The sequence below is a fragment of the Syngnathoides biaculeatus genome, chromosome 3 (assembly GCF_019802595.1).
Source record: "Syngnathoides biaculeatus isolate LvHL_M chromosome 3, ASM1980259v1, whole genome shotgun sequence".
NCBI classification, from domain to species: Eukaryota; Metazoa; Chordata; class Actinopteri; order Syngnathiformes; family Syngnathidae; genus Syngnathoides; species Syngnathoides biaculeatus.
This window is the reverse complement of record NC_084642.1, coordinates 19,273,332-19,295,287: the sequence shown is the minus strand read 5'-3', so window position 1 is coordinate 19,295,287 and position 21,956 is coordinate 19,273,332. Positions and strand designations below refer to the sequence as shown.

Sequence of the window (21,956 nt, the reverse complement as noted above, 5' to 3'; positions counted from 1 at the left end):
GCATCTGATTCAGGATAATACATGGAGTGGAGGTGGACTTTTAAAGGCTAACAGATCTTTGAGGGGTCAGAATTCTAGCTGATAGACAGGTAATCAAATACCTATTTGCAGCTGTATCACACAAATCGTTGAAAAAATCATACATTGTGATTTCTTGATTTTTCTCTATAGATTCTCTCGCACAGTGGACATGCACCTACCATGAAAATTTCAGACCCCTCCATGATTTCTAAGTGGGAGAACTTGCAATACAGCAGGGTGTTCAAATACTTATTTTCTTCACTTTAACCAAGGAAGCTACTGTTAGCACTAACGACATGCCGGCATTCTGTTGAATCTAGCTCTCAAGTTTCTGTGTGTGTGTGTGTGTGAAATAATTTCATTACACTAATTTGATTACAATAAGTCAGGATCCATTGTTTCTGTCGGGTTGTAATGTTGGCCCGACCTATTACAATACATGACCTGACAAGAGAATATTTTTTTCAAGACTCACTGTACAGTACACATGTATATACAGTACAGTAAATGAACAAGTCATTTAGTGACAAAATGCGTGGCACCCGTGTTTCAGGATCGAGAGCGTCAGCAGGCGCAGATTGGCATCATGGTGGAGTTTGCGGTCGCGCTTGTCGGCAAGTTGGACGGCATCAACCGGCACTCCTTCAACAGCTTCAGGTTGCGCGTGGGTGAGTGTGTGCGTATCTAAACACTCAAACCTTGAGTGGGGGTGGGGGGGGGGTACGCATGCAAGGGGCATGTCCCATCGTCGGGGCCACAGCGTGTTTTCAATGGCAAATATCCGGTGTGACATCACGGATAGTTGGTACATCCAATATGGCGACTGATGTCAAATGACACTTCCGCAGCTTTGCGCATGGATGATGCGCTCTCCGCTCATATTTATTTTTTGTATGGAGATTGAAGTGAATAATGTAATATGTATTTTTCATTTCAATATCTATTTTAGAATGTTTTTAGGGATGATACTTGACCTTTAAGTTTCGGTCGTTGCTTGTGACCGGAGCACGGCGGCAGTTTTTGCATCGTGGTGAAAGCAAATGTTTTCTTGGTTCGTGTACCCGCAGGTATTAACCACGGTCCCGTAATCGCCGGCGTAATCGGCGCCAGGAAGCCTCAGTATGACATCTGGGGCAACACAGTCAACGTGGCCAGCAGGATGGAGAGCACCGGCCAGCTGGGAAAGATACAAGTATGACTAAGATCAACTCCTCTTTTGTTACTGCCACATTTTCAGTCATTTCAGCAAAATTTGGAGTTAATGACGTGTCTTGACTGGCAGGTGACGGAGGAGACGTCGGACGTGTTGCACAGGCTGGGTTACTTGTGCGAGTGTCGCGGGTTCATCAACGTGAAAGGGAAAGGCGAGCTCAGGACCTTCTTTGTGTGCACGGACTCAAGCAAGCAGCAAGGCATGGGCCTCAGTTGAGGTCAGGAGATTCAACCTTGGAAAACGCAACGCTTGCTTGAACGCCGAGGCCAAGTATTTACACACCCACCACCCAGCAAGTGACTGTAATACAGACTTGGCCCTGCGGGAGGTGCTGCAACTAAAGGAAATACAGTACAGGGTTGCCGCGCTGGTTGCGATCATGACTGTGATTCAAAGAAACTGGAAATGGCCAAAATACCTGAAAAACTGAACCTTCAAACAAAAATGCCCCACTATGCGCATTTTACAGTAGTTTCTTCATTGTTTTTGGTGTCTTGACATGAACATCCACACTGGTACACCCAAAATATGTTGCCTGCATTCATGTTTGCAAAATTTAGTCACATTTTGTTGAACATGATTAAGGTTCTCGAATAATAATAATTTTAAAAAACTGATAGAAGGGGACCTCACAAATAATTTAGTGGTACGGCTGGCTGACTGTTGGTTCAGGTGTTTTTGTGATTATCTGTCCTAAATGTGCCCTCGTCTGCCTTTTGCCAAAATGTGCTGGAATAGGATCCAGCTCGTGCAACACTAAACAGGATAAGCATTATAGAAAATTGATTCATAATAATGGGACCCCTTTGTGCAAGTTTGTTATTCTGGTACTCCCAAATTATACAAAGTTCTGCACATATTAAATGGTGCATTTAAGGTCGCCCACGTCTCAAGACTTATCTGCTTCTGATTGGGCCTCATTCTGGGTAAATTCCATAAGAGTACAGCACTGTAACTTTTTATATTCTGGAAATGAGTCTTTGAGTCATTTCCCCCCAAATGTCATATCAGTTTTATGGAATTGTGAATGCACATTTCCACCAGGTTGCATGTACTTGTTAAAATATATTATGGCACTTGGAGGACGTGGTAGGAAAATCACCTGTCACTTTTGTACTTTGACTGGGGGTGCTGTACTAACACCGTGTTGTGTCTGACTAAAAAACAAACAAACAAACAAACGATGGATTCCGTCTATGGATCATTTTGTCAGCTTTGTTACTGTGTAATGAGCAAGACAAGTGCTGTGGATTGTTGGGGGTGGTATTTTTAGTGGGAGAATTTGTATAGCTCGTTAACAAGCATGTAATTCTTTCCAGTGTCCTCAACGTGCCTGTTACTTGCTTACCCATGAGGCATGTCGCTTCTCCAGCAGGACTGACTCATGTCGTGGTCTAACAACACCACAATCTTTTTTGTCGTGTGAGGATATTCGGACTAAATTACACTGTTGTATATTGGACTTTTCTTGCGTGTGAACAAAATATCCTAAATAAATTATTCACAAAAAGCATTTGGTTTGTACATTTTTTTTAAATCAAATATCACTTTTTTTTTTTTTTTTTTTTACAAGAAAAAAAAAATTATTAAACTGCAGCAATGGGAGGTGCATCCTGACAACTTGGCACGGTGTCCATTGGTTCCGCCATGTCCCGCACTGAAACATGAACAGTACAATATTTGGGTAAGTTGGTATAACTTCAACAACTCTCCCTTTGAAGCCTTCTGACACACAACTTTTGGAGAGTCACTGTTTAAAATTAGTATTAGCATTGGTTTGTGAAAATGTTTCTGTAGTTGCTCATATCGTACCCGGCATTCAGATGTTCAGTTTTTTGTTCTGCAAATTTAACATAAAAAAAACGAAAGAAAATGCACGATGCATAAAGTACAATCAAGCTGTGTCTACTGACACAAATATGGCTTGGTACTGCAAAGCTAGCAAATTTATCTGATAAGACAGAACTCTACAATGTGATTAATTCTAAAAGGCCAAAAACAACAACAAAAACAAACAGTAGATTCAGGTGCTGAGTCGTCTATAAATGTCTTGAAAGTAGACACACAATTGGTTATTATTGTGATTTCTAAATCAATGAGAGATAGTGAAGAACTCTGATTGGCTGTGTACGTGTGTGTCAGAAATCAGATGCAACTATTTACCGGTCGTGAGGTCTACGAGGGCCTCCACAGGGAGCGTGATGCCCATGGCCTTCCTGATGGCCCAAATGCTGCTGATGTCACGCGGGGCCACTCGGCCCGTGAGCTCGGCCAGGTTGCCAGTCACCTTCTCAGCTGCAGAAAAATTTGGTATAAAAATACATTTACATCATTAATTGACAGTAATACCTGCTATGTAGACTTTTTTGTTGAATTTTTTTGGGTGTAAATGTTTACAATGCTTTTAAAGTGTTGACAGTAAGTAAAAAAATAAGACAATTCAACAAATGTTTGTATTGTGATATTTTTATGATGATTGTGTATTTGTTTTAGATTTTTTTCAGACATTAATTGTTCTTTTAGGAAAACAGAATTTTAGTAACATAAATTTTAGAAACATTAATATTTCTTCCATACAATAGTTTCCATTTACCACTTTTCCAGACCTGGAAATTGATGAAATCGAATTTCATACACTTCCATACTTTTGTAGGAACCCTGCACACTGATGAGATATTCTGAGTCTTAAAATAGTTTTAAAAAGAAGGAATTTGTTTTTTTAAAACAAGGTTTTGCAGATTATTACATCATGGATCAATCTGGAATGTTAACTTCCACAAAAATGAGAGACTATGAATTTTGTTTAATATTACAAAAATAATTAATAACACGGCATTTAAATGTCTTTTTTAATTTTATTTTTTTTACCCAGCTCTAGTTCTTTGGTGGTGGGCGCCAGGAGGCAAATCATATTGGGCGGCTGTTTGGTGCTCAGACGCTCCCTCTGCGCCTCCTGCAGCTCCCGCAGAAGCCACGTGGTCTCATCCAGTTTCTGCTGGACGTCTGCTGCCACAAAGACATGCACTCAATCGATGTTATCGATCCCCAATGAGGCACATCATGTCTCTTTGATTGACGTCTCTTGTGCTGGTGTTTGTTTATTTCTTTTACCTCCAGAGAGCTCCTCGGCAGCGGGAAGCTCCGTCTCACTGGAGCCCCAAGCGTCAGACTGGAGTGCCTCAAGAGGGGGGAGAGATATGGGTCGGAAAAATAAGCATTCCGTGTAACACAGCTGACAGAACACAGTGAAAGTTCTCTGAAATTAGTGGCGAAACACTCTTTAATTGCAAGGTGGGGAAGCCATTCAAGGAATTTTGTCAAAATGTAGCCCCTGAAGGCAGTTTCCCAGTTTGGTAGCCATGTAGACATGACCAGACTCACAACAAGCCAAGACTGTAAAAGCACAGGAAGTCGGCCATTTTACGAGAGATATTTACATTTATATATTTCTTTTACCAGGGAGAATCTATTATTTTCTTCAGAGTAAGGACTTCAGAGTAAGTCATCAAATATTAACACAATGCTTTGCCCACGTTCAATGATGAAAGCTCAAACGCCCATTTTGGTCATTCCCAGGGTTCCCACAGAGTTGCCTAAGAGATACTGTCTCATTGATATTAAAGGAATACATATACGAAACAGATGGGTGACACTAAATTGTGAATACTTTCCCTCTTTGTCATTGCATATGATACACTAGAGCGTTTCTCCAATACTGGCTTCTCTAAACTGGTACATGAAAGAATCGCTTTCCAAGTACAGGTAACTCGTATTCGACTTTTAAGTACAATCCAGTTGCATTTAATCCAGATCTACTTTTAATTTTATATCAAGCCCACCTTTTTATTTACCCTACATGTGCAATACATTTGATTTGAATTATTACTACATTGTTTTTTTCGAAACATTTGCAGGTAATGTTGAAACTGTGCATAACATTACAGTGAAATGCAAAAAATGTTAAATATACTTCTGAGAAATAAAAGCCATCTAATACTTGCTGAACCATAAAGACTACTATGCTACTATATCTTAAAGCGGCTCATTAATGGTGGTACTTGGCCATTTAAGTATTTTTTAGGTGATACTTGGGGTAAAAAAGTGTGAGAACCGCTGCTCTAGATAAGCACAAAAGGGTGCTTCTACTCAATACTAAGCAAAGTTTCTGAATACTTATGGGTGTGTAATATTTCAGGGTTTTTTTTTTTAATAAATCTGCAAACATTCCATTTTTTTCTGCCAATATAGGGTTGTATAATATGATTTTAGCAAATAGACTCAATATAAGCCAGAGATCATTTTAAGGGGGTCTTTACTTTCCATATGCACTGTAAGTTGTGATCATTTTATGAGGGCAGAGCATGGTGGTGGGCAACATTGACGCCTCCCCACGAGACACTGAACTCAGCGATTTGAGCTAAAAACCACCATTTTAGAGCCATTTTTGCCCATTCCAGGTGTCCTTAAATGTGGAACTTGCCCTTGAGATTTTCTCTGTTTGGTACCGCATTTGAACCACGCAGATACTTGACAGCTGGGGAATACTAAATGACAAGATATTTCAATTCTTAGATCATAACAGCGAAGTTTGATTGCAAACCATAAACCTGATGAAGGGCCCTTGTTTTAAAGAGACTTACAGGCAACCCTCCTGGCAGAAATGTATGCGTAATAAGCTGTAACTGCCGACCTGAGGGGATGAGAGTTAACTGGAGGAAGGCCAAGAATGGCAAACAAGACAGACTAAGTGTGTGTGCGCAGTGAGGGGGCCATTGAGCAGGCGGCAAATGAAAACAAAAACTCCCCTATGGGCTCTCAGATGTGTTTTGAAGATGTTTCCATTTGGATCACATTGAACTGCTGCCATGTTGACACAGCTGTGCAGTAGAACACGTGCTTTGATTTTCAAACATTACATGCTACTGAGGCTTTGCCCCCCCGCCCCTCTCACTGACATTTCGCACTGGAATGTGAGAGGTGGTGAGAACAGGTGTGTGAACCAACTGAATGCTCTCCCCACCCATACATACACACAATTCACCTCTGTATCAGTTTTGTCCTCTTGTGAAGGCTCCTCCACCTGCTGGAGACACACAAACTACAGTATAAAGTTCCTGTTGTGTTTTACTAATTAGGACTTGATCTGTCTGTCTAACCCCCCAACACACACACACACACAAACACACACACACACACACATTTAAGTGGCTTACAGGTTCCGTCTCTTTTAGCTTCTTCGAATGTTCGCCATTGGTCAGTGCGTCCAGAAGGTTATCGGCCATTTTGTACGTGTACTCATCTGACTTGGACAGGAACTCCGACAAGCTGCCGACCAAACGTATTGAGTTCACTGATTAATGAGTGCCTATCGGGAGGAAGTCTCATATCACAATTAAGTCTTAACTTTCAAGTTTGAAGCAAGGCTTAGGTTACTATGGGGAAAAAAAACAAGCAAGTGAAAAGTTAAGTCATACAATATTGCTAAGTCGCACATCGGAATTTTGCACTCAATATAGCATAAAGCGTCAATGCTATCTAATTGCATTAGTTAGCTTGCTATACGAGCCCATTCATGATGACATTCAAAGCAGTTTCTGTATGGTCTATTACTTTAATGTTTCGTTAAAACGAGGGATTTGTAACTACCTATATGAGGAATCGCGATCTAATCAATATCGCCCTTATTTCAAGGTATCGGGTGCTCGTTCATGAAGACTGCCAATAACATTGATCTTTACGGCAGAAAATAACAACATTAAGTCCTCCTCAGCAGTAGTTGGCGTGATACTGCGGCTATCTGAGCAATCTGTCTATTATCATGCCCATCAGTTATACTGTATCTCTGTAGTAATTGAAGTTTGTTTCAAAAGTAGTAGCAGTATCAGTACTCAACATTGGTGAGTACTGAAGAGTGAATGCTCATCCTACTATCAGTCTGAAAAAAATATCAAACTGCTAATTAGTGTAGACTAGAAGTAGAACAACTAAAACGTTGACACATTTGACATGGATGTGACAGATACAGTTAGAGGCAAACGTGGTCTGTCATTTATGAGTTGCAAACGTCACTCTTTTTCCTGATTTTTTTTTTTTTTTTTAAATACAATTCTTGCTATTAAATGTATTCATTTTCATCATTCACTCCAACAAACTTGAAGTAACCCACAACTTACTGGTGGGCTGGCAGGTCTTTCAAAAACATTTGGCAGATTACCTTGAAAATGTTGATTTACATATGCAAACAGGAAAAACTTGTCATAAAGTTCAACTCTTAATCAAGTTGAGAAACATGAATACCAAGTCAAAGTGAAGTTCCGTCTTTCATATGTTTTGCCAAAGAAGTCCAGAGTCCGCAAATGTCCCACGAATAAAGTCTGATTTGAGTAAAGTCGTGTGAATTCTGTCCCTCACCATCACAATGGAAGCGCAAACTCACCTGTCTGAACCCTGCAGGCTGGACTCGTCCCCGTAGAAACTGTAAATGAGGTCCGAATCATCCTTGCCGACGTTGGAGAAGCTGGAGTCATAGACGGGCGCGTAGGACGTGAATGGTCCGTAGTTCATGTAGGACACTGGCGGGTCAGCAAGATGGTGGCATGTCAATGTCTGTAGAAAACTCGATCTGCCCCAAAAGATTGCATATTTTTGAGGGGGTACCAGGAGTGATGCGGTTCCTCTTGTCCTCCCGGAAGCCCTGTAAGCAGTTCACGCCACTCTGCAGGCGGGTGGACATCATGCCCAGCTTGATAGGGCAGTATCCCGCCTCTGTGGACGCAATCATATTAGAACGTGGTGGGTTATATCACCTTTGCTGGGTTCTGCGGAAAAATATCTATTACCCCAGCATTGTGGGATCTGTGTTGTGAATAGGATTTGAACATCCCCAATATTTTGTATATATGCCTTCCAATGGTTTGAAGTTACAGGGTTCATACTCTGTCTGACCTAAAAAATTTAAGGGCTTTTTAGGGGCATTCTTAGGGGCTAACACGAAAAATTTAGGGCCGACACGAAAAATTTAGGGCCATCGTGGAAAATCATGAGTGGGGAAAAAAGACTCACCCAATGGTGCCATCAACCGTTCTTGGTTTATCAAATGTTCCAGTATCGCAATACCTGTGACAGAGATCACCTGTCGCCCCTTGTGGTAGTTCTCATTGATATGACCATTGTCAACGTCTTCACATAACAGTAGACAGAAAAACTGATTCTAACTACAATTGCAACTATACACACAAATGTCTTCTACTGATGTCTGTCTCAGCACCCCTACTCTGGCTCCTTGAGCCTACCCAGTGCCTCCTCTATTTGTTGCTGCAGAGGTGCCAAAGTGGCTCTCTTGTCCTTTGCTCTGCCTCTGAGTGCATTGGCCTCGGTGATAAACCTCAGCTTCCTCTTTTCTTCTGCCTCCTCACACAGCCTGTCAGCCTTCTCAATAAATGTAGATGTGTCAGTCTCTTTTCGGGCTTTTTTGGCTTTGAGGCAGTAGAGATGAAAAATGGGAAAAGATGCCAAATGTAGCTAGGTACGAAATCTTCCTTTCCCCACAGTGGTAGTTTTTAGCAATGTCACTGTCTGGGAACATGACTGCAAACACTTTCAAATTATTTTCACAAGATTTGTAATTTTAATGGCTGCAGATCACTTTTAAAGTCCACACGATCTCTGCCTTTAATGAGTCCGTCTTCGTGTAGTGAACTACGTTCATAAAGCCTGACTTCTGGCTGGTTGAAGTCGATGACTGGACAACTGTAGGTGCGCATGCACTGCCAGTACCGCTGCCTGAAGTTGATGCGTCACTATCTTGATATTTTAGAAACAGATTCATACCAACGGAAGATGAGTCTTCGCCAAATCAGCGTGTCTCCTGTTTTTCCGGTGCGACTCCAGCGCTTTGACGCCCATCTTTTCAAGATGGTAACTCTGCTTGCACAGTAAAACATGTGCCGATCTTTTGGATCTCGACGAACCCAGCTCCCAAACTCCTACGTCGTAATGAAGACGTAATGAAGACGAAGTGAATTGCCTACTCACGGAAACAAACAATGGAATATCGACAAGATGGCGACTAGTTGTCAACACGGTGACTTCCGTTGACAATTTCCGGCTGTTTTGGACGCCAGACGGATCGCTATTTTTTTAAAATAAAAGATTAATTTTTTTAGGGAGAATTTTGGCGGTAGAGGTCCTCCCTTTTATTTTATTTTTTTTAAATTTAAGACCTTTTTAGGGGCTTGACCGGTTTTCGCGGATTTTGAAGGACTTTTAGGAGCCCCTAAATGCACCTTCGAAAATTTAGGGGTTTTTAGGGACTTTTAGGGCCGCGTGCGAACCCTGGAAGTCGTTTACACATGACAGTAAACAAATCTGATTGGAGGCTTACTAAGTTTTTTCATCTTCTAGCAATTCTATAGCATCACTGCTGTTCTGTTTTTATGAATTTACCTCCCGCCGATGGATCAGCCGGGTTAACAAAAGCCAGAGTGGTAGAGCCATCCGACTGCCTCTGCCTGCTAAACTCTAACTGGAAACAAAACAGACATTCAAGACAGACAACCACCAAGGACTTTGTTGCATTGTGTCAGACATTTGTTTGCTCACGTCGCACTGCAGCACTCGGTTGGAGAGTTTCCCCCTGGACTCCTCGATGACCTTGCGAATTTCCTCAAGTTCTTTCTCTGCCTCTTCTTCCTTGGTATCCTTATCTGGTCTGCCAGTGAATGAAAGGGGTTAAAATATGCTTCAGCTTTTTGTGCTAACCTTCAGTCTGTTAAGAGTTTAACATGCATCATTCCAACTTATTGTGATAAAAAGATCAAAATAAAAAAAAAAAGAACTTTAACATCTACTTCATGAGTAGTATGCTCCCAGTTTGCTAACATCATACATGCTCAAAACATGCCTGAACACATTCATTATGGGAACGTAAAACAATGAGTTACCCTTAACAGCTGAATGCCAACATTCTTACAACTGGCAAGAAAAAAAAAAACGCAAATCCTACTTTAAAAAAAACTGAGAAAAAGTTAAGCTTTGACACAACGATCCAGTGGCTTGATTGTGCCAATCTCTACAACCGTGTAGGAGATGTTTGCAGATTAAAAAAACAAAAAACAACAACAACAAAAAACAAGAAAAAAAAACACAGAAGTATAGTCTTACAACCCTTTGTTTAGTATTTAGAAGAGTCTTTGGGGAATGATGCAACAAGTTTTTCACACCACTGCGTGCTTTTGTTCTAGATTAAAAACAATTTGTACTGTATGGATCTAATGAGGAAAAGGTCAGAGTATCTTGATGAGAAAAAGGTTTCTGCAAGGCTACCATTTTGATAGCAGCTTGGATTTTTAGTAGCAGGTGAATTACAAAGACGCACATAAAGACGTCACAGAAAGAGACAGGACATGCTGAAAGACATTCCTCACGTTCTCCGTCTGTGGCTCCACGCAACAAAATTTAAAAGGGGTCTCAGAGAAAACAAACAATATGGCAGATGTTCTGTGATCTCAGTTCAGAGAAAAAAAAAGTGGTACTCTAGTAACAGTTGAAGTGAACCTTGGTGTGCCAGGTGTCTGCGAGCGCTCGCTGCCCTCCGTGCTGGCTTCTCTTTTGGTCACCAAGCAAGCCACCCCTTGCTCCTGGCGCTTCCCGGCGGCCTTGTCAGATGGATCCAGACCGGACATGAACTCAATGCTCTGTTTCAGGCTCTCAAGACGCTCCTGTAGGTGGAGGAATGACACACTATTGAAAAGCACTCTAATGCCCCAGTGTGGCGGATCTCATTTGTGTACCTTGCTGAGAATCTTCATTCCCGAGTGCAGCAGTTTACGTGCAGCTTTGTGGTAGATGGTTTCAGGCTTGTTGTACACCATGGCGTTCTCGCACATTGTCCTGAAGTCAGCCTACGACAACATCGACAGCTAGAGAAGGCATTTTCTGTATAAAACGAGTGTGAATGCTGAGGAGCAATCACTGAATCAAAATGTTGTGAAATAAATCTAATCAAGATTTTCTCTTTAGATGTGACAGCATCCAGACTGTTATGGATACAAAGTTCAAAAGTCTGCATCTGTGGTGGTATGGGGATGTGTTAGTGCCAATGGAATCAGTAACTTACACATCTGTGAAAGCACCATTTTGTTGAAAGGTACATACATCCAAGTTGTGGAGAAACATATGCTGTCATCCAAGCAACGTCTTTTTAAAGGACACCCGTGCTTATTTCAGCAAGACAATGCCGAACCATATTCTGGATGTATTACAGTTAAAACTTCAACAATGATAGTGTCCTCAGTTCCTAAGCATTTATTGAATGTTGTTAGAAAAAAACAGTGATTGAACACAGTGGTAAACATGACCCAGTGCCTTCTTTTTTGGAACCTATTGCAGCCATATAATTCAAAGTTAATTAGTACTTGATCATCAAATATCTTTTAGTGCATTCCATTAAATACTGGTTCAAAGTGTTTTGCAAATCATTGCATTCTTTTTTTATTTAAGACAACGTCCCAACTTCATTGGAATTAGGTTTTGTAAAATATTTAGTACAGTACATGACAACTGGATTTATTTTCAGGGAAATTTTGAAATTGTAGGGAAAATATAAAATTTAGGAAGGAGAAAGATGGATCCAGAGTGTTCTGAATTTTGTGAACTTTTTAATGAAAGGATAGCTTTAATTAGTTGAAAAATGTACATGGACAAAAAGTGAAAATATTGTATTCTGGGGAAATTGGAAATTTTGTAATGTGAAAAATAGCTTCAAAGATGTCTTGAATGAACTGACCTGGAATTGTTTAATGTGACCTAGAAAGGTCAAAGGATTAGGTCAAGTTGTAAGGAGCACTTGAGAGTAGGATTTTTGACAAAAATGTGCTAATTTAGAAACATATACAGTGTTCCCTTGCCATTCGCAGTTCACTGTTCCCAGATTTTGCTTCAGTTTTTTTTCATAATGTACCGTATTTTCACAACCACAAGGTCCACTTAGAAGTGTTAAAATTCCTCCTAAATAGACATGGTGTCTTAAAAAGTGGTGTGCCTTATGCGCATGGTGAGTTCCTAAATCTCTAAATGTTGTTCTGTGACTAGTCCAATGTAAGCTAGTAAACTAAACTAGTCAATGTAAGCTTCTTCTGCTTACAAGTGTAAAATTCATATTCGTATCATATCGTAGCTTGCATACATGCCAAAAAAGATGCTAGGATGCATGCTAACAATGTAACCGGTGTGTTCAGGTGTACTTCATTGGTCTAGTCACTCATTTACAGATTATGGAACTCGTTTTGCACTAACAGTGCACTCTCCATTTTGGAGAAAATTTAAGAATTTTAGGATGGTACATTGGTATTTTAATATGCCATCCATTATTCATGGGTTTTCGTTATTTGTGGAGGTGGTAAAGAATGTAACCCCCGCACGCTCACATCGCCGCGACTTCCGTGGAGAAAGCAAGAGAGAGAGACCTAAATAGGAGGCCTGCTTGCTAGAACGTGCCTTTATGTGCGTGCAATCGACGAATTGGCACACTTGAATCAAGCGCTGAGATGGATGATAGGCTGGCGTCTTTTTTTTTTTTTTTTTTTGGGCACGTCATCACGCCATCGACCAAAACTGCCTCACAATCGACTGGTCGATCGCGATTGACACATTGAGCACCCCTATTGTACAGTGTACTGTTTTGTGTTGTGTAATTTGCACAAAAATGGATAATCAAAGGTGCAATAAGGCTGTGGCATAACAAAATGTGGAAAAAGTTAAGAACTGGAAATACTTCCCGGAAGAATAGTGTGTGTGTCAAATTTTCCAACCTTGAGCTCATCCAAAGTCACGTAGCATTCTTTCTTCACTTTGTCTTTCATGGTGCTGAAGTCCATGGGCTGCTTGATGATGGTCGAGTAGCCTGGTGCGATCAGGTCAGTCACTGGGAAGGTAAAAAACGCACTGGGGTCCTTCCTGTTCACAACAAGAAGTAAAGAGTACATAGCATTATTAATGCAGTGATTACCTTGACTTAATTCGTTCAGTAACTAACCCTCCATCTATTTATTTTTTAGGCTGCTTATCCTCACAATGGTCGCACAGTGCTCGAGCCTATTCCGGCCGTCTTCGGGCAGGAGGCGGCGTACACCTGGAACTGGTTGCCAGCCAATTTCAGGGCACATAAAAACAAACAAAAACTTGCACCCACAATCACACCTACGGGCAATTTAGTCTCCAATTAGCCTATCCCAGCTGTCAACGGGCAGGAGGCGGTATACACCCTGAACTGGTTGTCAGCCAATCGCAGGACACATAGAGACAAACAGCCGCACTCACGATCACACCTAGGGGCATTTTAGAGTGTCCAATTAATGTTCCATGTTTTTGGGATGTGGGAGGAGACCGGAGTGCCTGGAGAAAACCCATGCAGCTACATGGAGAACATGTAAACGCTACACTGGCAGGGCCGGTATTTGAACCCTGATTCTCAGAACTGTAAGCCAGATGATCGTCGTCGACCATGCCGCTTCTGTATTTAAGCTTGTCACACAATTTATTTGAATATCGAATCCTTTTCTTTTGAATGAATAGAAATGCCATTAATGTGTAAAAGATTCCCCAAAAACAAAATGTTGGTAGAATTTATTATTAATTAAATATAACCCTTCAATAAACATATGAAACTGCATCAGTGATGTGATGGTGCCGCCTCTCCATGCCCACGTAAGGGTATTTCAGGACTGTAATTGCTCCAATTTTCCTACTTCAGTCAAGCGGCAGCATATGTGACGCTACCTTACACTCAAATTGCGGTTTGCAACACAAAGCAAAACGAAATAAATCAACTGACAGCTCATAAATAAAAAAACTCAGTATGGGTACTAATTGGTCATGGTACTTCTGTCATGGAGATCAATAACCATGAGCATGTGTCTAGAAAATGACCGTGTACCTTTGGAGCTGTCTGATGAGCTGGTTCAGCGCTTCCTGCAGAGGGGTTTGTTCTTTCTCTGCTGAGGGTGTTAAAAATATCATAAAATCACTATAGAGAACTGTATACAATATGTGTTGGTTTTAGGATACCTTCCATTTTATCCAGCTCCGATCTGATGGGAGTCCTGGAGTTTTCCCGTTCATCTTCTCCATCGCCTTCGTGGCCCTTCTTCTTTTTGATCACCTTCGTAATGCCAATTACTTACTCAAACATTCAATCACTCGCTTAAAATCAATCACCAAAAGAAACAAAGCTTGATTACCTTCTTCTTTCCTTTGTCACTATCAGGCGTGCCGCAGTTCCTCTCTTTGTCCTTTTTCTTCTTCTTCTTCTTGTCTTTGGCCTTATCGCAGTCTGGCGACTGCTCGTCGTAAAAAGTGTCCCGACTTGAGCTCCCTGTGGTCACCTCGTTGCCAGACACCTTCAAGACCAGTTTGAGGGGTCTCTCTGTGTATTCTGCAAAAACACAAATAAGAGACATGCGAGTACTGGGCCATTAGGCCTTAAAATAAAATTTCAAGCTTTTTACTACAAACCACAACCGAGATTTTTCAAAAACAAACTTTGGTTTCATTCCATTTTCTCTAATTTGCTTTGTTCCTCCTGATACCAAACAAGCCTCAAAACAATGTTTTTAGCCCAATTTACTTGCATTTGCATCCATCCATCCAATTTCTTCGCCGCGCATCCTGATCAGGGTCGCAGGGAGTGCTGGAGCCTATCGCACCTGTCAACGGGCAGGAGGGGGGGTATACCCTGAACTGGTTGCCAGCCAATCGCAGGGCACATGGAAACAGACAACAGTCGCACTCACAATCACACCTTGGGGCAATTTTGAGTGTCCAATTAATGTTGCATGTTTTTGGGATGTGGGAGGAAACCGCAGTGCCCGGATGGAACCCATGCAGGCACAGGGAGAACATGCAAACTCCACACAGGCGTGTGGGATTGAACCCGGGACCTCAGAACTGTGAGGCCAACGCTTTTATCAGCTGATCCACTGTGGCGCGCATTTGCATCCATTAATGCAATAATAGGAAATATGAAAATAACGGCTTCCTCATGGAAAAATGTCACTTTTGTTAATGTATGTAAACATGATAAAGCAACACTTTAAATCATGAATATAACGTAATAAAATGTAGAATATCGTAATTTTCTTTTATTCACTGCGCTCCTTCATTGTTAAAAGGAAAACAACGCCAAATTATGTCAGTATTTTCTTTTTTTATACAGAGAATAAAATCACTAGTTGCTTTTTAGACAAAAAAAAAAACTGTCCTATAGGATCAAAAAGGTCGCAACAGTCTGGATATGATTAGTAAACGAGCTCCACTCACAGCAAAAGAAAACTGGCAAACGAACGGCAACCTACTGACATGCTAACACCCCGCTAACTAGTAGTGATAATACAGTGACAGAAAAACGAGATGCAATTTCCCAAAAGTATTACGCCTGGAAGTTTTGCTCTAAAACCACCATCGCTTGCTTTAAATCTAGTAAAAAAAAAAAAACAACATAAGCATGTTTACAAAAGCGAGGTAGTGATATTAGCAAAGAAGCTCAGCCCTTGGTGAGGCTTCGCGCAAAACGGTGACAATCTAAACATTTAAACAAAAGCGTCTAGAAAGAGGCCATTTGTAAGTCATGAAGTGTTAAAATATAGGTTGAGTACAGACCTTCATATGCGTGTTTTTCCGACTTGTGTTTCTTGTGTTTCTTTCCCATTGTTTGTATTTCGTTCAGGAACCACCAGCGAGTTTCTTGTGTCCGTTGGTTACTTGTTGTTTGGCAACCCACGGACAGGAAGTACTGAAGAGGTGCAGCCTTGGTCGCCACTTACAGGCCAGGCGGCGTTACTGCGCTTGACAATACTTGTTTTCTCGCCGCCAGGGAGCAGAATGACCCTAAAAATAATTTTGTTCCCCCCCCCACTTCCCACTCCGCGTGCTCCAGGGGCCATCAAATGAGGTAGGCTCCTAATTTTGTGAAGACGCCTGATTCTCTTTTTGTTTACGAGCCTGCACTCGTCGCTTGCATGTTAGCATAATTTGTGATTATTTTTTTAGTAGCCCCAAACTCAAACCCTAACACTAGCCATTAAAGCCATCCCAAGTGTCAGTGTGGCAACATGGTTTGAAAATGCAAGAGGCCCCTTCTATGCTTGCACATGAAAATACAAGTCGAAGACGCCAGCCACCATCTTTGCATCACTATAACTGAAACTCTCTTCGATGATCTCTGACACGTTTAGGGCCAACACTACTTCAGCCAAAATATAACAGCATTGTTTCTGGGGTTTGGTCTGATCTTGCTACCTGTCTAATAACATGGGTAGCTATCGAGCTCGTGCACATGACGTCGCCATTTTCACAGCGCCATATTGCCTGCTCGACAGTGTGGGGGACATTGAACCGGAGCAGAACATTCACAATGCCCGACACTTGTTGTGTGGTCGGTTGTTACAACAGACTAGACAGATATTCAAAGAGATCATTCTATAGAATACCATCTGAAAAGACGAGAAAAGATCGATGGATTTCGGCAATTAAATGTGATGGATGGTGCCTAACCAAATACACACGACTGTGTAGTAATCACTTAATTTTGGGTAGGAATTATTCTTCTCAATCTCAAATTACCAAGAAGTATTTACAATGCCAAATTGGCTAATTTGAGAACAATACGTATTTAAAAAAAAAAAAAAAAAAAACGACAGGGATTTGTCTCCAACATACATAGAAGCGTGTTGGGGCGGTAAACGTCTACGCGACAGACTTCTTTTTTTTTTTAATATACATTGTTCTCTAATGAGTCCAATGCGTTTTAAAAAAAGAAAATAAACCGTCTATCACATAGAGCTTTACATTGGTTAACGTGTGGCCGCAACACGCTTCAGTGTACGGGGGCTGAAGCCTATCCCAGCGTTTTAGTTTCTTTTTTTAAAAACGCATGGGACTCATTTGAGAACAATGCATATTTTAAAAAAAACGTCTGTCACGGAGAGGTTTACCGAAGTTTAACGTGTGGCTGCAACTTGCTTCCAAGTACGACCAGCCGACTCGCTGTCTTTTTTTCCCAGTCAGTTAATGTATGCGAGTTTGTATAAAAACCGTGGTCATTAATTTAAATATTGGTATTTGTATTGAGAAAATCTGAGTGGATCCATTGTTATGTGGGATTTATTCTTGATTGAGAACAGACCCAGCAATGAAGTATTTGTATGCATCCAGACTTTTATACGCTTTCAAACTCTTCCGTGTAAACCTCAGTGACTTACTCACCAGATCCATATGTAGATCCAGTTGTCCAAGACAAGCGGAAGTGGGTTAACAGTCTGCTAAACATCGGCAAAAACATCGACTTCGGAGTTAAGTATGGGTCCTCTATGCAAGTGTGTCATTTTTCCTCGTAGCTTCGTTTATTGTCACCTTCTAAATGTTTAACAGTATCGGAAAAAAGTCTGGCCGTCATGCTATAAGACATATTTTTGTGTTGTCTCCAACCGACTTAACATTGAAGAATGCTTTGCTAGACCGGCAATATGGCCAATCACGTGATTTCGGTGACGTAGGTCCACGAGCCCTATAAAAATCTGTTTTCTTCTCCAGCATATGGGTGGGCCTTGAGAGAAACGTTCCACATCAGTCACTAAAATTATGTTCTGTATGCATGTCTGTGTGCTCGTGTGCATGTTTTGTGGGTGTGTCTGGCATTTATATGTGGAGACGAGGGGTGTGTGTGTGTGTGTGTGTTTTAAGTATATTTCTTACTTCTTTTAATTACAGTCCCAGTCACTGTGAAGCCCATTGTGATGGATTGTAATGAATGAAAAGTGCTATACTGTATAATTAAATTTGATTTGATTACGTGAGCAGCTATTCAAAAGCCAATTTCATCTATGTGAGCCTTGCTGTCAAAATTGCTCATCAGTCACGACAATGGACAGCCAAAGTTCAGCCACAATAGTGGAAAGCTACTTAAAATATTGTATATGTGCATCAGTCACAATGTAAAACTAATTTCAAAAAAATCAAATTCTTCTTCTTCTTTTCCTTTCGGCTTGTCCCGTTAGGGGTCGCCACAGGGTGTCATCTTTTTCCATCTAAGCCTATCACGTGCATCTTCTTCATTAACACCCACTGTCCTCATGTCCTCCCTCACAACATCCATCCACCTTTTCTTTGGTCTTCCTCTCGCTCTTTTGCTTGGCAGCTCCTCCCTTCTACCAGTATACTCACTCTCTCGTCCAAACGATCTAAGTCTGCTCTCTCCAACCTTGTCTCCAAAACATCCAACTTTGGCTGTCCCTCTAATGAGCTCATTTCTAATCCTATCAAACCTGCTCACTCCGAGCGAAAACGTCCGGCATTTTCATTCCTGCTACCTCCACTTCTGCTTCCTGTTGTTTCTTCAGAGCCACCGTCTCTAATCCGTACATCATGGCCAGCCTCATCACTGTTTTATAGACTTTGCCCTTTATCCTAGCGGAGACCCTTCTGTCGCGTAGAACACCAGACACCTTCCGCCAACTGTTCCACCCCGCTTGGACCGGTTTCTTCACATCTTTGCCAGACTTGACCCCAAGTATTTCAAGTCGTCCACCCTCGCTATCTCTTCTCTCTGAAGCTTCACTCCTCCTCCTCCACCCCTCACATTCATACACATATATTCTGTTTTACTTTGGCTAATCCTCATTCCTCTCCTTTCCAGTGCGTGCCTCCATCTTTCTAATTGTTCGTCCACCTTCTCCCTGCTTTCACTGCAGATCACAATATCATCTGTGAACATCACAGTCCTAGGCGATTCCAGTCTAACCTCATCTGTCAAAATAATCAAATTAAAAGCTGTTTTCCTCTAGATAGTAAAGTCTCAATGTCAAAGTTGCACATCACTCACAAGAGTGGATAGCTGCTCCAAAGCTCTTTTCTATTACACATCACACACAAGACTTGTGAAACCTGCAAATCAATCACTCGTTCACAGTTATTCAAGTATTCCTTTCTTGTATATGTCTCTTAATGTCAAAGGTGTGCACCAGTTCCTAGACTCTACAGCTACTCAAGAGGTTTACTATAGTTTTGTATTCGTGAATCTTAATGTTGAAGTTGTGCATCAGTCACTACTGTGGACAGCTATTCAAAACTAACACTATCCTGAATTTGGACTAATGTTGGTAGCTGTCATAAATAAAAGAATCCAGCATCATCCAATGCTTTAATGCTCACTCTTTTGATTATAGTCAACTCTCCACATGGTGACAATTTTGAACAGGAATGAAGGATTCCTTCCTTGGAGGGGAGCAGGACCCCTACCTACCCCCTCTCAGTGGACTAACAAGGGGTGGTCTTCAGGAAAGCTGGGTGTAATCAAAGCTTTCCGGCTCCACCGATCTCAATCGTAAGCACCCAAAAACAACAGCGCATGCAATTATTCATTCCTTTTCATGTGAGGTTTTGAAGTCACACATCCCTCCTCCTCATCCTCTCCTCTTCCTATCTTCTTCCTCGAAATCTATCTTTGATGGGCGCACCAATTCCACAACCTTTGATTCACAATCCACACAGGACTTGGCGTATGTGTGACTGTTGTTGACACATGAATATATAAATTGACCAGGGATACAGTGATCAAAGCTTTAGCATTATTGACAGTCTCGGTGTTGTGGTGGGGTGAATTCCCTTCCAAAATGCTGATTCCCATTTTCAAAATGGTCAACAATTGAGAGCTCAACAAAATCGAAAGAGTCCTCATAAAAGCACTTAGTGGTGCCTATAGTCGATATAATATGGGGTCCAGTGCATTTAAGTGCCGTTTTTTTTTAATATACCTGTATGTCGATGTCAAAGTTTTAAAGTGTATGGAATGTCTAATTTCTAACTCAAATTATCTTATATAGACGAAAATATATGTTCAACTGTTCCATAAAATGCATATCCTGTTGGATGTTTTTACCAAAAAAATATAAGTGTTTATGAATTAAAGTCCGTGAATTTATACCTAGTTTCTCCTACTTGCAAAACGACTCATTTCGTGGACGGACCTCTGACGTCACAAATTCTGGGATGGGCTGTTTTGGAATGATCTGCTGGGAGTCTTTTGTATTCACGCCGAAGAAAAACCCATTCGTTTCGAGAATTCCTCAGTGATTGTAAGCTAAAACCAATCCGTAAAAATGATTTAGTATTATTTTATTTTATTATTATTATTAAAACTGTGTCAAACAGATATGAGCATTCATCTGAAATGACACGCTGTGGCGATCCCTAACGGGACAAGCCGAAAGAAAGCAGCATTATATTATTATATTATTACTTATTTGTGAAAATATACCAACTTAGACTACATTATCGGCTTCTGTGTGTTTTGGTGCAATAATAAGCATTTTACACGCAAAGTAGTTGTCTCGTATCAAATCACGAAATACACGGTGTTTGCATAATTTAAAAACAAGACCGAAAACTTCGTATATACATTCAGAATATCGAAGCCTTTACTATTTATCAGTTAATGACTAACTAAACCAAACAATAACTTGACAAACACTTACCAGTCGATATTTCCAACACGAGGCATATCCTCCACGACGGGTCTGACTGCTGTGTCGGCATCTTCATCGCCAGCTATTTGTCTGAATTTGAACGTGTGTGCTGTTTGACTGGCTCGAATTGATAACCTTTAACGCCTTCGTAAAGCTCGTATTCTTCACTGTCTTTGTGGGACACTTCAGAATAATGTTCATCGCTTGAATTATTTGAAAATTCATCGGCGTTCTTACAGTGTATTCCTACGGGATCCATGTTGTTGTCACAACGTCCTATGTCACGCCCCTGATCGGCTCTCTCCGCCACGTTTCCGTACAGCCACAACATCAAGCCTCAAAAATGTAGAAGCAAAGAGCTTTTTAGTAGCTGTTTATAATGACTGATGTTTAACTTTGATGTCAAAAAACAGAATAGCTTTTGAATAGCTGACCATTGCAGCGACTGATGTGGAACTTTAGCTGTCCACTTTAGACAAATGTATTTCTATAGGCTTAGCCCTTAATAACAAAAGCATCTCAAAGGGCTTACTAGGTTAACCTCCAGCTACCAAAAATAAATGACATCACACAGTTTACTGTAAACCACACATCCGGGCAAGGAAAAACTGAGAAAATTAATTTGGTGGGGAAAAAAAGGGTAGATTCCTTGAGAAGAGATCTTCGATAGAGGAAACCCATTTCCAGGATAACAAACCTCCAATGGCTGCCGATTGGCCAACATTAATCACATTACATGATATGGTACCATGTAAGTTATACAGCGTGAGAATCTATTGAAGAAAATTATGCACCACAGGTTGACACTTCTGGGAAACTGTTTTTCACAGTCATGGCTGAACGAATTAGGCAACGAGTCGACTTTACGTCTTCGCATTGACGTTTCAATCTTTAAGTCAACTACTCACTAATAGCGTGTTTTTGGTATCTCGCCTTTCATTTAGCCAATTTATAGAGGATTCTTGACTGGCTTGTCTGCTGCCATCAGTGCACTGTATTCATCCAAGTGGGACCATGGGATTGGTTGCAAGGAATAAGGGCAGCAGCGCAAAATGAAACTCTGGCTCAAATGAAACCCTCACCCAAATGAACAAATGTATGATAATAAAAATTTTATTTACAATATATCACAGCTCCCACAAATGTCACGCCACGTGTCGCTTTATGCTACTGTGCGGGTACACTTGTCATAGAATGGCATACAA

General features: G+C 41.1%; 2 protein-coding genes across 18 annotated transcripts in view; one reads left to right on the top strand and one right to left on the bottom strand.

The window, feature by feature from the left end:
- The window catches only part of adcy7 (adenylate cyclase 7), a 62,783-nt gene extending 59,986 nt beyond the window's left edge, over positions 1-2,797 (top strand). For 3 of the 4 annotated variants that reach the window (XM_061814677.1, XM_061814678.1, XM_061814675.1), the window contains exons 25-27: positions 575-689; positions 1,089-1,213; positions 1,304-2,797. In XM_061814677.1, the coding sequence (XP_061670661.1) occupies positions 575-689; positions 1,089-1,213; positions 1,304-1,450 (387 nt within the window). In that variant the 3' untranslated portion in view covers positions 1,451-2,797. Of the gene's footprint in view, positions 1-574; positions 698-1,088; positions 1,214-1,303 lie in introns of all 4 variants that reach the window. The other variant, XR_009794221.1, reaches the window with a different exon arrangement.
- brd7 (bromodomain containing 7) lies at positions 2,486-16,047 on the bottom strand. 14 transcript variants are annotated; one of them, XM_061814679.1, is made up of 17 exons: positions 15,890-16,047; positions 14,473-14,666; positions 14,300-14,393; positions 14,169-14,229; positions 13,045-13,189; positions 11,026-11,136; positions 10,790-10,953; positions 9,836-9,944; positions 9,680-9,758; positions 7,892-7,999; positions 7,671-7,806; positions 6,448-6,559; positions 6,276-6,332; positions 4,346-4,412; positions 4,103-4,240; positions 3,398-3,529; positions 2,486-2,891 (listed from the first exon to the last, which is right to left on the bottom strand). In XM_061814679.1, exons 1-17 carry the CDS (start codon positions 15,936-15,938, stop codon positions 2,821-2,823), a joined length of 1,827 nt encoding a protein of 608 aa, XP_061670663.1. In that variant the 5' UTR covers positions 15,939-16,047; the 3' UTR covers positions 2,486-2,820. The 14 variants fall into 14 exon arrangements, with proteins under 14 accessions (XP_061670663.1, XP_061670665.1, XP_061670666.1 ...); XM_061814681.1 differs by having other exon boundaries at positions 4,103-4,237; XM_061814682.1 differs by having other exon boundaries at positions 4,346-4,403.
- Between the last annotated feature and the right edge of the window lie 5,909 nt (positions 16,048-21,956).